This window comes from Kogia breviceps, chromosome 2 (genome assembly GCF_026419965.1).
Source record: "Kogia breviceps isolate mKogBre1 chromosome 2, mKogBre1 haplotype 1, whole genome shotgun sequence".
NCBI lineage: Eukaryota > Metazoa > Chordata > Mammalia > Artiodactyla > Physeteridae > Kogia > Kogia breviceps.
The window spans coordinates 183,418,300-183,433,967 of NC_081311.1; the positions used below are offsets into that span (position 1 = coordinate 183,418,300).

Below are 15,668 nucleotides of genomic sequence, written 5' to 3' on the forward strand. Positions count from 1 at the left end.
TTCTGATGCCCATGAAGGAAACTGAAAACACATCCTCTGAATGCTACGTCTTCCTCTATGTATTGAAAAACAGATATATGGCAGAGGAGCAGCCCTTCCAGCCTTGGAAGTAGAGCCCAGAGAGAGGAAAGACTGAGGAAGGAAAAAACTTAATAACTTACTTTGGGCTCTATGACTAATGTTCTTTCCAGGATTTTGTCAGGTTCTCATTCCTTTGGTTTTTGAGATATTTCATTTCTTAACTGGCTCTAAAAAAAGAGGTTCTAGGATCTCTCAGTAATAAAAGATTCAAGGTTTATACTTCATCCCAAAATTGCGACTGTCTCCCAGTAAACCAAGTGTCAAAGAAACAAGGCAGGTAGTAGAATGGCAATCTGACAGTGATCTTCTCCTTAGGCTACTCATCTGTTTACAGTAGGGCTGTCTAAGTCTCAGGCTACCAACAGGTGATGGTTTCATGGCCTATTCATCAGACAGTAAAAATAAGGAAGAATGGGAAGATATAATTCCTTCATCCATCAACAAATACTTCCTGAGTGCCAACTATGTGTGGAGGCACTGCTCTAGGCACTTGGATAAACCAGCACACAAAACACACATCCTTGTCCTCATTGAGTTTATACATTCGGGCAGGGGGAAGACAGGTCATAAACCATAAGCATAATAAAATAAGTAAATTTGATGGTAATATGGAAGATAAGTGCTATGGCAAAAAAATTAAAAGTAGAGCATGGTAAAGTGAAATGGGAGTGCCAGGTGCAGAGGGGCAGGGATGTGGCTTACAATCTTAAATAGGATAATTAGGGTAAACTACTGAGAAGGTGACATCTGAACAAAGACATGATTGTAGTCCATGGAGATATGCCGGCACATTTCTTGACATGCTTCCCCTTAAGAGGTGGAGCTTAATTACCCTTTCCTGGAGTGTGGCCTGGACTTAGTGACTCAACTTCTAATGAAGAGAATATAACAAGATGGTGATAGGGTGTCACTTCTGAGATTAAGTTATAAAGAGACTGCAGCTCCCATCTTGGTCTTGGTCTTGGTCTCTCAGCCTCTCGGATTATTGGCTCTGGAGGAAGCCAGGGCCGTGTCATGTGAGTGGCCTTATGGAGAGGCCATGTAGCAATGAAATGGCACCTCCTGCCAACAGTCACATGAGAGAGCTTGGAAGTGAATTCTCCAGCCCCTTATGATGACTGCCTTTCCAGCCGAGATCTTGACTTGCGGTTTCAAGGGAAACTCTGAGCCAGAATCACCGAGCTAGCCGCTTCTAGGTTCCCAACCTTCAAAACCATGTGAGATAATAAATGTTTATTGTTTTAAGCCACTAAGTTTTGGAGTAATCTGTTATACAGCAATAGATAACTAATACAGACAGAAAAGAAGGGAGGGATTTGGCCATACAAATATCTGAAGAAAGAGCATTCCAAGCAGAGGGAATAGGCAGTGTAAAGGCCTAAAGGAGGTGATGCTTAGAGTATTAGAAAACCAGCAAGAGGCCAGTGTGGCTGCAGTGGAATGGGAGTGGGGGGAGAGGGAGGAGATGAGGTCAGAAAGGTAATAATATCCAGATCATGTAGGATTTTGTAGGCCATCATAAGGTCTTTGGGTTTTACTCTATAAATGAAATGTGAAGCCAGCTTTGAGCGGGAGAGTATCACGATGTGATTTGTGTTTTAATAAGATCACTTTGTTGGTAATGGGCCCAGAAGGGAGGAGAAGTAGCAACAGGGATACTAATGAAGAGATTAATGCAAAAATGCAGGTAAGAGATGATGGTGGCTCAGACAAGAGTGGTAGCAGCAAAGGTGAAATTACAGGTGTACTTTGAAGGTAGAGCCAAGAGGCTGATAAACTGGATGTAGGATGTGAAAGGACAGAAGTCAAGGATGACTCCAAGGTTTTTGGCCCTAGCAAGTAAATGGATGAAGTTTCCATCAACATGGGAGGGGGTTTTTAGAAAAGCAAATTTGGGGGTTAGGATTAGGAGTTCAGTTCTGGACATGTTGAATTTGAGATGCCATTAGACTTCCATGTAAAAATGTTGAGGAGGCAGTCTGAAGTTAGGGGCAAGGTCTAGAATTAAGATTAAACTTGGGATTCAACAATAAGATGATGTTTAAAGCCATGGGACTAGATTAGATCACTAAAGGAGTGAAAAAAGATCAGAGCATCACAGCCTGAGTCCTAAGGCACTCCAACATTAGGAAGTAAGGGAGAAGAACCAGCAAAAGATTCTGAGACGGAACAACCAATGAGACGGGGAGAAACAGGAGAGTATTGTTCTGCGGAAGCCATGTTAAGAAAGTATATTGAGGAGAAGGAACTGACAAGCATTATAAAGGAAAAACCTAAATGGGAAAGGATTAGCCAACCCGATTGTCCTCTGTCTCCCTACCCTTCTTTTCATTTCCACGTCCTCCCTGATGTCAAATTCTACAGCAGTGATAAGTACAGGGGGCTGTGGGGCTAGCAGGGTAGTGTACTTATCCCTGGAGGAAGGAGAGCAGACTGAGAAAAGGAAAAACTGTCATGGAAGACTCACAAAAGGGATGACACACCAGTGCAGAGTTGGGAAAATTGAACAGGAGTTTGGCATGAGGACAAGAAAATACCAGGCAAATGGATCACGAGACGTACGTGCAGGAAGCTGTCAATACTTGAACATGATGAAAGGGTGGGGTGCTACTGGGGAGTGACAGAAGGTCAGGCTGAAGAGGTCAGCAGGACTAAATCATGAACCATCTTGTGTGGCGTGCAAGGAGTTTGAACTTTACCCTGCAGGCTGTTGGGAACCACTTAAGGACTTTAAGCAAGAGAGTGACATCATCATGTTCCTGTTTTAAAGAGATCACTCTGACATAACTGCAGGTTCAACTGGAGGAAAATAAATATTGACTGGTAGACAAGTTAGGACGCTGTGGCATAGTCAAATCAGAAACGGGGTGGGGAATGGCTAATCTAAGGCAATGGAAGCTAGAATAGAGAAGAAGAGCAGATTCAAAAAAGGGTTAATATGTTAGGCTCTGGAAGTAAGGACAAAGAGAAGAGGGATAACTCCCAAGTTTCTAGCTTAGAGAACTGAATGGATAATGGTACAATTCCCCAAGATAAGGAATATAGAAGAGAACTGGGTTTGCAGGGAGTAGATGATTAATTTTGTTTGTTTTTTTGTTGTTGTTGTTTTGTTTTTTTTTTTTTTTTTGCGGTACGCGGGCCTCTCACTGTTGTGGCCTCTCCCATTGCGGAGTACAGGCTCCAGACGCGCAGGCTCAGCGGCCATGGCTCACGGGCCCAGCCGCTCCGCGACACATGGGATCCTCCCGGACCGAGGCACGAACCCGTGTCCCCTGCATCAGCAGGCGGACTCTCAACCACTGCTCCACCAGGGAAGCCCAAGATGATTAATTTTGGACACATTTAGGGTATTGCATTTGGGACATCCAGGTGGGAATGTCAAATATGCAGAAAGATATATGGGCCTGAAACATAGTGGAGATATAAAACTGGTACTCAGGAGTGTATTAGTGATAGCTGGAACTGGGTTCTGGATGAGATCACCCAGAGAGAAAAAGAGTGAAGGGTGGGAGGATGGAGGACCCAATCCTGGGTAACACTAACATCTGAGGGTAGGGAAAGGATGGAGAGCCAGCCAAGGAAACCAAGTAGAAGCTGTCTGTGAACTTAACAGGATAGCAATTTTCAGGTTAAAGAACTCTGCATCTTCCCCAGGTGTCTTTGATATAAGCTCTAGCTTCATAAGAACAGCAATGAATATCTTCATAGCTTGAAGTCTGTGCTCTAGAATCAGGCTGCAACCAGACAGGGGATGAAAATACTAACTAAAACTAGACAGGACACAAAGGCCATGGCTACATTTAGGATGCTGAGTCAAATCAATGTTAACTATAGTTGTAGAACTATAACTATATAATAGAAATTGGTTAAGATATTACACGGAACAGATTCTTTAAGTATTACAAGGCATTCAGAAAGCAGTAACGGGAGTGACTGCTATGCTGAATATTCTCCTCTGGAGATAGAGAAGGAGATAACTGCAAAAATCTCTATCTCTGCTAAGGCCTCCCTCCCCGAGAAAGCCAACTTCACGCAACTGCCCAGGTTTCGGTGTACAGGGCTGATTCCCAGCCAGGGGTTGCCAGCTGCAGAGGGCGGGGCTCTATTTTGGGCTGCTTGCTGTCCCTGAGCCCAGCCGCGTCTGGTTTGAGCAGCATGCAGCCCCAGTGACTCACACACCCATGCAAACCGCCTGTGGCTCGTGGCATGGCCTCGGAATGCCAGCCTTAGGCCAGCTCCCTCCTCACCCCATTACACTGGGATAAATAAATAAAGAGCACGCCAGCAGCCATACAGCCTGATGGCAACCAGATGAAGAGAGGGAATCATGGATGCAGCCAGGGGAAGGAACTCCCTCCAGTGGACCCTGCTGAGCGTGGGCTATGCCAGCCCACTCATCCTAAACTTCCTCTTTAACACTGTTCATACTGGCATGTAGTAATAGCCCCCAATTCCTTGACTGGTCTTCTATTCCCATCCCCTAGTCCTAGGAAATGCTCTACATGGGGATGTTGCCTTCTGTGAGAAAAGGGCCAGCCCTGACTTGAATGGGCACTGCCACGAATCCCCCTCTAGTTAGGCCACCATCGATTGGCCCCCTTGGGCTCCCTGGAAATGAAAATCAGGCTCCTAAGGGGAGAGGAAAAACAAAAGGACTAAATATGGAGAAGTAACCCCTGTTCGATCCTTAAATATTCTTCCTGGCCTTTGTATCCTAGAAACCTCCCATCCTACTGCCTCCTGTGCCCTATCTCGATGGCCTCTTGCCTAGCAATAGTCCTAACGAGAAGTAGGAAAAACAGACCGCAGGCACTGACCGCATGGCCCTCTGACATCAGCCCTGGCCCCCCTGCACCTTCATCCCGAGTTCTCTGTCCCTGGTTTGTTTATCTTCCTATGTTGCTTATTTTGATGGCACATCCTTTCAGCTCAGTCTTGGGTGACCCCGTGACCCTTCTGTGTCCTGTTTGTAGGACCCCAGGCAAGCAGAGTAACTGAAAAGATGCACTGGCCATAAGAAATGCTGCAGTCCCGGTAGGAAACCTTTCAGTTCTAGCAGTTCTGCAGGAGATTCCGAGGACAGGGCAGTGATCCCAGAGGTCACAAGAATTCTACGTTATCCTAGCCCTTGACTCTCCTCTAATTTGTGTACAACCAGTAAAAGTAGCAAAACAAAATAGGGATAATCCTGGACTATGAGCCAAGAAGTGTGGATGGTCCTAAACATATAGCTACGACCATATGACCTTAGGCGAGTCACTTAACCTCTCTGAGGCCCAATTTATTAATCTATGAAATGGAAAGCTACAACTATCTATCGTCCAGATCCTTTCCAGATATAATAAAATTCTACAAGTCTATGCAGTTTGGATGTGATCCACCCAGAACCTAGAAGACCAGAGTTCTTGAAGTAGTTGGTTCCAAACACCAATTCCCTTCCTGGGCTAGCACCTGTATTCCGTATGCTTTCTCATTCAGTTCTGCAGTGTTCCTCCACCCCAATAGCATGAAAGAAATGAGACTTCAATTCTACAAATGAGAAAATAGAGGCTCTGAGAGAAGTGATTTATCCAAAGCCGCAAAATAAATCAGGAGAATAACTGAAGATCCCAAATATGGGTCTAACAAGCAACACTATATCCACAGCCCACACCGCCACAATTTTCATAAAATCCCTCCAGTGTAAGTTTATCAACATATTCACCCACAAACTCATTGAGAACCTATTAATTCTAAGCACTATGTTTGGTGCTGGGAACATAGAAACACATTCAACGTGGTCCGTGCCCTCAAAGAGTCCATAGATCAGTGGAAAAAGACATAGTCTTGAAGACATACAAACAGCATCATGACAAACTTATAACTAGTAAAATAGAGGCATGAACCAAGGCACTATAGTAGCAGGAAAGAAGGATTATCTTTACAAGGACAGTCCGGAAAGGTCTCCCAAAGAAGCTGAAGCTGACACTTGAAAGATTAATAGAAGTTTACAAGGTAGATAAGACCAGGGCACTGGGCATTCTAGATAAAGGAACAATGTGTGCAAAGACACAAAGGCTAGAGAAAACAGCATTTTTGGTAACTCAAAGCCATTCTGCATGGCTGAAGCATAAAATACACTGAGAAAAATGTTGAGAAACCAAGCTGGATACGTATGCAAGCACTAGATCAGGAAGGGACCTCCCTGCTGAGCTAAGAATAAGCCTCTCATTGTTTGACTAAGGAGCTGAGGTAGGGAACTAGTATACCATCCCAGCCTATGTTAACCTCCTTAATACCCAAACCTATCTGAGAGAAAAATGGCCTAAGAAATCTCTCTCTGTCACAAGTTTAGGTTTAATGATCTCTCTTTCCCCATGAAGACCTGAAACCTATTCTGCTTCAGGACTTGGCAACACATGCTTTCCTTCTCCTCCAGAATTACAACTGCTTCAGTAGATGGACTGAGTGCTCAACTCACATGTTTTGTTCTCACTGTTAAGACCTCAAGCGTCATGAGGCTACTGCTCAGTCAACGGACAAAGGCAGAATAGAAGGTTCCAAATCACCTGCTTTTTGCTTAGTCCTGTGAAAAGCACTAATTTCAGGTTCAAAAGAAGTAGGAGTCATAGTCCCTGTCCAAAACAAGCTTACAAATTAGCCTAGAAGACAAGACAGAAATATAAATAATCTATACATAACACAATATTATAACAGCATTATTTACTTACACAATAAAGTACCAACCTGGGTAACATGTATAATTAGAAAATAGTGCAATAATACTAGGGTACTAACTGTACAACCAACAAGTCTCAGAAAAGTTAGAGAAAAAGATCAATATTGACTGGTATTATCAAAGGTCATTATTATTAATATTACCACTGCTTGGCATTTAATAGATGTTTCTTTTGGCCAAGCTCAATCCTTAGAAGGGAAACCTAGACAGGAGCTTCTGACAGGCCACAATTATCTACTCCCCATTCATTCCTTTGCCAGTCCCCTTGTATAAACACTGTGATTTTCCACAGCCTACTGTGCCCACAAGACAGTCCCCAAATGGTAGCCCTGTGCTTTTCACCTTCCTCTACTGTGGGATGTTGAAGGGGCCCGGACAAGTAATAATGACTAGCCCCCCACTCCACAATCCAGACCTGGAATCAGATCTCAGCAAGCAAAAATTCAGCAACTGGTCAACCAAGGTTTCCAAGAGAATTCCAAACAAAATCCCTAGGTACTTTAGCAGAGATGTTTTACAAATGTTAACCAGCTCACTTTTGCTTTTTACATCTTTCCCCCTACTTCTCCCCATCTTCCCCAGGTACATCTTAAGCTTTATCAGACTTTCTATAGGTAACTTTTCCACAGAAAGGGCTCTCCAACGATGCAAGCAAACCTAACACCCAAAATGCAAGTCACCACTCAGGCACCTGGAAAGAGGAAGTAAAGCAAAGCTGCACAAAGAGAAAGGAAATAACAAGTACTCTACCTCTACCATAAATTGTTCCAAGAAGGAATTCTCTTCAAATGGCTCTGTCTTCAACCGATCTGTAACAAGAAGGGAGGCAGAAAAGAAACATGAGGCTTAGAATGAGTTTCCTACCTGTGAGTGGGAAAGGGAACAGAGCCCAGGACTTCTTGGGAAAGAGGATAAAGATGCAACACCCAGAGACACCTAGTCCAGTGGGAGAAGAGGACAAACAGGAGGAAAGGCTGATTAGCAATAAATGACAGGTTCAGTGGCAGCATGTGCTCTAGAAGGTTTTCTCACCACAAAGACAGGTGAGTTGAATTTTTATTCTGAAGTTGAAGCTATGCAGCTTCCTAAAGTCCCAAGTCATTTTTCCCTCATGCAATTTTATAGAGCTGTTGGCCCTTTCCAGAGTCTTTCCCTGCCATTGCCTAGGGCATGTCTGGACTCAGTTACAGCTTCTGTTGGATACTTGGGCCCCAGCCAGGTACTTGAAGCAAAAGAAGTGTCATCTGGTCTCCAGTCCTGGTCAGCACCCAGCACCCACCCTCTTGAAAGCACCTCCCTAATGCAAATGAGTCTCCCCCTTTGCTAAGGCTCTTCGACTGTCTGTACCACTCCCGACCCAACTCCTCAAAGAATATCCTCTCACCTCGGCTCAGTGTAGCCCCGCTCTCCTGGTAGTCCTGGATCTCTAGATCTTTCATACGAAGCAATGTTGTTAGGTCCCTCACCTGGCACTGCAGTGCCAGACTCATGCCCATCAGAGGACGAATCAAATGTTGGGAGACCTTCCATGGAAGAGATACCAATTAGCCAACAGATAAACATAAAGTACTCCCTAACAGTGTGTAAGGTACCAGGAAAAAATACTGAAAAACAAATGTTTTCACAGGAACTTGTATGTTCAAGGTCAAGCAACCCATTTACATGAATGTAAACACAAATATAATAGTTAAATAAGTATATGAAGGACGTTCAAGGATTTTCTTTGTGGCACAGATAAAAGGATGGGAAGAATAAAGGAGAACATGTATGAATAGATAACCTAGAGCTGTGATTTAAAGAGAAGGATGTGATACAGGTGATAAGAGGTAAGTGTGGACTCAACTCTCAGCAAAAACTGAGAGATGAAAGCAGAAGATCCAAGTAACCTCCAAGAAAGTAGGTGCAACTAAAACAGAGTATGCTAGCTGGAGTGTAATAGAAGACAAATATCAATAGAAAGTAGAGAACTGTGAAAGTCAAATCAGACCCAGAAACCAATTATGAACCATTTCAGGGCTGATGATAGCCCAGAATGAGGCCAGAGTTTCCATCTGTTCCCACAAATGCAGCAAAGTCTAAGGTCATTGTTGTAATAGAAACAAGCCAGTCACCAAGAGACCAGCCTAGGAAGGAATAAACCACCCCTCCACACAGCTTGCTCTTAACCAGAAGGAAGAAGGATGTAAGCATGGCTACACTGCAGTGCAGCTACAGTGATGCTCTCATATGATAATGCATAGCTACATAGAATAACCATTCCATTCACCTGTACAAGGTGTCCATTAGCCGTCAAAAAAAAAAAAATTAGCTAAGGGCTTCCCTGGTGGCGCAGTAGTTGAGAGTCCGCCTGCCGATGCAGGGGACCCGGGTTCGTGCCCCGGTCCGGGAAGATCCCACATGCCGCGGAGCAGCTGGGCCCGTGAGCCATGGCCGCTGATCCTGCGCGTCCGGGGCCTGCGCTCTGCAACGGGAGAGGCCACAACAGTGAGAGCCCCACGTACCGCAAAAAAAAAAAAAAAAAAAATTAGCTAAAATCGATAATTTGTGGCTGGGGGGTATTATGAACTTTCCTTTCCCTTCCCCCAAGGAGATGAACTAAAGGAGGCAGTGAGAAGAAACGCCCTAGATCAGAGGTCAGCAAACTTTTTCTGTAAGGGCCAGAGAGTCAACATTTTCAGCCCTGTGGCCCATATAGTCCCTATCACAATATTCAACTCTGCTGTTGTAGCAAGAAAGCAGTCAGAGACAACATGTAATAAATGAGGGTGGCTGGGTTCCAGTATAACTTTACAAAAATAAGCAGCAAGCCAGGTTTGGCCTGTTGGCCATAGTATGCCAACCCGTACCCTAGACCTAAAAAGGATAGCTTTTAGACAAGAAATCCCACAGAGGCTTGAAGTGAGGAAAAGGTACTAAAGTGGCCCATGAGATGTGCAAGCCAGACTCATCTGGATCAGGATCAGAAGTCTGGACTCTTCAGACTTGTATGTTTTCATTTCCACTAATGTTCTAGTAAAACTTATTACTAAAGACTTCAGGTGTATTGTGGCTCAAGCTAACAGGAAATGATTCTTTTTCTCTAAAGACAGAGTAGAGGAGAAGACACTGGGTGTGTTAGGGTTGTGGGAGGTTAGGGTTTAGTGGCAGCAGCTTTTGCACCAGCACCAGGACGCAAGAAACGCAGGGTAACAGTGCAGAGTGGAAGGCCGGCAATCAGGTGCAGCTATAGACACCCGTCACTTCTTTCTGTCACATAGCACATCCCAACCTAGAACTGTCTCCCAGCTCAGTCCTTAGTATAAACTTAAACCTCCAGGAGGTACTGTTCAGAATGTGACAGAAGCTCTGCTTTTGGAAAATGTATCTGCTCTAGACTCAACTCTCTTTCCTAGGAATTGTTTTAAGTTTGGTCCTTCTCAAGGGAGATAAGGAGGAAAAATAGGTGAATACTTGTATGAAAGCAAGCCAATGTTTGGTGAGTTGAATTGAAAATAATTGCCACTGCTAACCAAGCAGCATCACCATCCATTTGCTGGCAGCATTCAAACAACAGAAATTCCTAGAGTTAATAACCAACCTTCCTCTGGGGGCTACTTTCACAGCAATTCCTTTGAGCAGTGGTAAATATAACAGCATGAAACATGATGAGAAACAGTTTTTAATCAATGCCATGTCTAATTAAATGTGGTAATTATTGAAATTACTGATAGGACTTCAATGTCTATAGAGCATTTTTTATTTATTTATTTATTTTTGTGGTACGCGGGCCTCTCACTGTTGTGGCCTCTCCCGTTGCAGAGCACAGGCTCCAGACGCGCAGGCTCAGCGGCCATGGCTCACGGGCCCAGCTGCTCCGCGGCATGTGGGATCTTCCCGGACCGGGGCACGAACCCGTATCCCCTGCATCGGCAGGCGGACTCTCAACCACTGCGCCACCAGGGAAGCCCTATAGAGCATTTTTTAAAAGCTTTTTATCCTTAAATATTTCAACTTCTCAAATAATTTCATAGGATTGAATTATACCACTCTGACTCATTGGGGTATAACTCATTTCAAAGTTAGTTGAACCCTAACTTAGATCAATTAATTAGAATAAAACATTGTGGCTGAAGCAACAAATTTCAAAGCAAATCCACAGACACTACAAAGAAAAATCTTGAAGTGCTTTAGGAGGCTGGGACACTCCCTCCCCTTCATTTACTGACAGCAACATATGAAAAGATGCAGTTCAATAAATCAATTCAACAAATACCTACTGGGTGCTGAATACATGCTCTGACCCTGTGAGGCTTCTGCCCTCAAAGAGATCACAACAGTTAAGGAAGTCAGGAAGTGTGGTGGATATAGAACAGGAGTTGCCAATCTTCTCCAGAGGAAAAGCTATTTATAATTTTCCCCAGCATCTTCAGATTTCCCATAGAAATGTTCATAAGTCACAGGCAAAAGAGCAGGAGGGCAGTTATCAATCCCAAGATGAAACGTATCATGTTTGGATATAATGAAAAGAATAATAGACTGGGAATTCGGAGACCAAGATTCTAGCCCTGGCTCTCATAGCACCTAGATGTGAAAATGGCTTAACCCCAAGTGCTCTCATGGTCCTTGTCTTTTTTATTTTTATTTTATTTATTTATTTTAAAAATAAATTTATTTATTTATTTTTAAAATAAATTTATTTATTTATTTTTGGCTGCATTGGGTCTTCGTTGCTGCACGTGGGCTTTTTCTAGTTGAGGCGAGCAGGGGCTACTCTGTTGCGGTGCGTGGGCTTCTCATTGCAATGGCTTCTCTTGTTGTGGAGCACGGGCTCTAGGCACGGGGGCTTCAGTAGTTGTGGCTCGCGGGCTCTAGAGCGCAGGCTCGGTAGTTGTGGCGCACGGGCTTAGCTGCTCTGCAGCCTGTGGGATCTTCCCAGACCAGGGCTCCATCGCATGTCCCCTGCATTGGCAGGCAGATTTTTAACCACTGAGCCCCCAGGGAAGCCCCTTCTCTTTTTTTTAAAAAGACAAACTATGGAGTTGGACTATTTGCTCTCACAGGCCCACTATAATGCTAAGGTTAAGTAATATTACATATGTTCTCTTATTTAATCCTCACATCTCTGTGGTAAGGTCAGGATTGGTAGCGCCATTTTACAGATGAAGAAACTGAGTCTCATAAAAATTCAGTAACTTATCCAAAGTAATACAAGTAGTCAAAGTGATGGAGCTGAGTTACAAATTCAGGTCTGCGGGTGCTCCTTCTACCACCAAAAAAACCTTCAGATGTGACTCCTGGGAATCATAATCTGGCCAAAGAGGTGACAAAATTGAATCTCAAAATATGGAATATGAAGAATTACATTAGAAAAAAAAGATAAGAAAAACAACAACAAAAAAGAATTACATTAGCTACTAGGAAGAATAGACAGTGGGAAGGAGGAGGGGGTGACGAAGAGAAGTTGGCCAGAAGTGGAAATGGGCTCAGTGTTAGAAAGCTTTGTATATTCCATAATATCCTGCAGAGACATAAAAAGTATTACATGATTAATGTGAAGGTGGTATGGAGTGTGGGGAAACAGGTACTCTCCTACTCTCCAATATGACTTGGAGGAGTTAAGCTGCACAGTCTCTCTGGAAGACAATACAACATTACGTTAGCGGGATCAAAGATGCAAATACTCCTTGATTCAGTTATTCCACTTCTAGGAACTTACTCACACATTTACACATAGAAAAAGTAAATACAGGATATTCACTACATATAAAAACAAAAGAATGGAAACAATTTAAGTGTCTACTAGTAACAGAGCAATTAAATACACGTTGATAAACTCATTCATCAAAATGCTATGTTGTCATTAAAAAATATTAAGGCAGGTCTTCTAAATGTATTGCTGTGAATGATTTCTACGTGCTAAAACTAAGTGAAAAAAGCAAGGTACTGAACACTGTGAACAGAATGCTGCCATTTGTGAAAACACATATACCTAGATGTGTATTTGACTATATGAGTATACTCATATATACATATATATATATACTGATATATATGTATATATACATACATATACACACATATATATGTGGCTTTCCTTGAGAATTCACAAGAAGCTGACAGCAGTAGTGGCTTCAGAGAAGGAAAATGAGGGACTGGAAAGGGAGTAGAAAGAAGACCTATTTCTTCCCTACATACCCTTAAATGCTATTTGAAGTGTTTGCCTTTTGCATGAGTTACTCATTCAAAAAGAATTAAATAAAAACTATGACAAGAATGAGTAACAAACAAAAATTATGACTGTGTGACCTCACAGACACACACACAAGCCTGAAATAGTATCCGCCTACATCCTCACCAGTGTCCACTGGCTCTAACTTTTTCCCTATAAAGCTTCCTCAGGTACAGGGATTTCCCTGGGATGGCATTCTTCTTCTTTTAATAATATACCTTGAGGCATAATTATTAATAAATTGTTCTCCCCATGGCCAACCAAGATTCATTCCACTCTAAACACTGTTGCCTCTTTTCATTTATTTATAATTTATTTAATTTATTTATTTTTTTGGCTGCATTGGGTCTTCATTGCTGTGTGCGGGCTTTCTCTAGCCATGGCGAGCAGGGGCTACTCTTCATTGCAGTCCACGGGCTTCTCATTGTGGTGGCTTCTCTTGTTGTGGAGCATGGGCTCTAGGCATGCGGGCTTCACTAGTTGTGGCACACGGGCTCAGCAGTTGTGGCTCATGGGCCCTAGAGCACGGGCCAGTTGTGGCACACGGGCTTAGTTGTTCCACGGCATGTGGGATCTTCCCGGACCAGGGCTTGAACCTGTGTCCCCTGCATTGGCAGGCGGATTCTTAACCGCCGCACCACCAGGGAAGTCCCTGTTGCCTCTTTGTAAATTTCAGCTCTCCAATTAGAGGAATTTGCCTAGAATAGCTAGGTTTTCTTCACCCATTACTTTCAATTATAATACTGTTATACAAGTGTCCTTTACTGTATTCTTTTGAAAGAAGAAACTATTAGAGCCCATCAGCTTCCAACAAGAACTGCCTCCCCAATCTCACTCTTCTGAATTTCCAGGGCTGTGTGATATAAAATGAGAGTAGCTATTGCTAGGGCTTCCCCAAGGCTGCCCAAATGTTTTGGTGCCATAACAAGCATTACTGAGGGAACAGTGCCTCCTGGTGTTACTTAGAAAAAGTTACAGGGGTTTTGAACAAGATAGATAAATTCTACCTAAAGCATGGTGGAAATTTTCACAAGAAGTTCAATTAAAATCAACAAAATTGAGTGATTATTATTTGCTAAGCACTGTTTATGGGCCTTAAAAGTTCAGAGGTTAATGAGCAGTAGTTCTCCAAACACTCAAGACTAGCTTGGGTCAAAAATACTAGATCAGGGGCTTCCCTGGTGGCGCAGTGGTTGAGAGTCCGTCTGCCGATGCAGGGGACACGGCTCGTGCCTCGGTCCGGGAGGATCCCACATGCCGCGGAGCGGCTGGGCCCGTGAGCCATGGCCGCTGAGCCTGCGCGTCCTGAGCCTGTGCTCCGCAACGGGAGAGGCCACAGCAGTGAGAGGCCCCCATACTGCAAAAAAATTAATTAATTAATTAATTTTTAAAAAAATACTAGATCGAGAACAGGGAACAGTTTGTTGAAAAGCACTTTGTTCGTTCCATCACCCTACTGTTGCCAAAGCATCACACTACCTCTGTGAAACTAAAGAAGGGAGGCAGGAAATGATGCCCACTTGTCTTCAGATCCCTCTGCTGATAAACCTACAACCTTAGGACCCCCATAGAAGACCCTGTCCTCTAATGCTAAAACAAGCTCTGTTTATATAAAAGGGTAGAAGGACAAGCAGAAGCAATTCCTGCAAACTAGTTCTTCACTCTCAACTAACTAATTGCTAATAAAAGCTCTTGGGGACTAGAAAGCTACAAGTGAGCAGAGGACATTATCTTCTGAGTCCCTGAAAAGGGGCTCTTGAATCAGACCTACCTGGGAGTCAAATTCCAGCTCATTCATTTATAAACTGGATGACTTTGGACAAATTACCTTCAATCTCAGCTTGCTACTCTGAAAAATGGCAATAATACTTATCTTGCAGAACAGGACAGTTGTGAGGATTAAATGACAAAATAATGTTCCGAAAGGTACTCAACACTGGTATATATAGCCTACCCTACTACCAGAGTGATCTTGATAAATTACAAATTGGAACGTGTTAAACCCCTGCTTAAAGTTTTTCAGTGAATCCCTTGTTGCCTTTGGGGTAAAATGCAAACTCATTAGAATCCTTCAAGATCTGGCCACTGTCTACCTCATTTCTCACGGCCCCCTGTAGTCATGAAGTTCCCTCACTTGCCCCACACTTATACAACTCCACACCTCTCAGAAGGCATTCATGCCTAAAATGATCTCTTTATTCTCTCCCAGTTATTTCCTACTCATCTTCAAAACTCAGCTCAGAAACTATCTCTTCAAAAAGGTTTTTCAGGGCTTCCCTGGTGGCGCGGTGGTTGAGAATCCGCCTGCTGCTGCAGGGAACACGGGTTCGTGCCCCGGTCCGGGAAGATCCCACATGGCACAGAGCGGCTGGGCCCGTGAGCCATGGCCGCCGAGCCTGCGCGTCTGGAGTCTGTGCTCCGCAAAGGGAGAGGCCACAACAGTGAGAGGCCTGCGTACAGCAAAAAAAAAAAAAAAAAAAAAAAAAAACTAACCAAAAAGGTTTTTCAGATCCTCAATCATCCTGGGCTTACCTCAATCAAAGTATATACCATAATTTAACCTGTTTCCTGTCTGTCTGCCTTCTCATTAGATTATGAACTCCAGAAATAGGCTATATTGTTTTAGATCTGGACACCCAACAATTAGCCCATAGTAGATGC

At 43.5% G+C, this 15,668-nt stretch overlaps 1 protein-coding gene across 3 annotated transcripts in view; it reads right to left on the minus strand.

Annotated features, from left to right (window-relative positions):
• The window catches only part of NHEJ1 (non-homologous end joining factor 1), a 77,355-nt gene that overhangs the window by 57,462 nt on the left and 4,225 nt on the right, over positions 1 to 15,668 (minus strand). For all 3 annotated transcript variants that reach the window (XM_059053223.2, XM_059053222.2, XM_067026889.1), the window contains exons 4-5: positions 8,184 to 8,322; positions 7,550 to 7,608 (exon numbers count right to left, since the gene is read on the minus strand). In XM_059053223.2, coding sequence (XP_058909206.1) covers positions 7,550 to 7,608; positions 8,184 to 8,322 — 198 coding nt within the window. The remainder of the gene's footprint in view (positions 1 to 7,549; positions 7,609 to 8,183; positions 8,323 to 15,668) is intronic.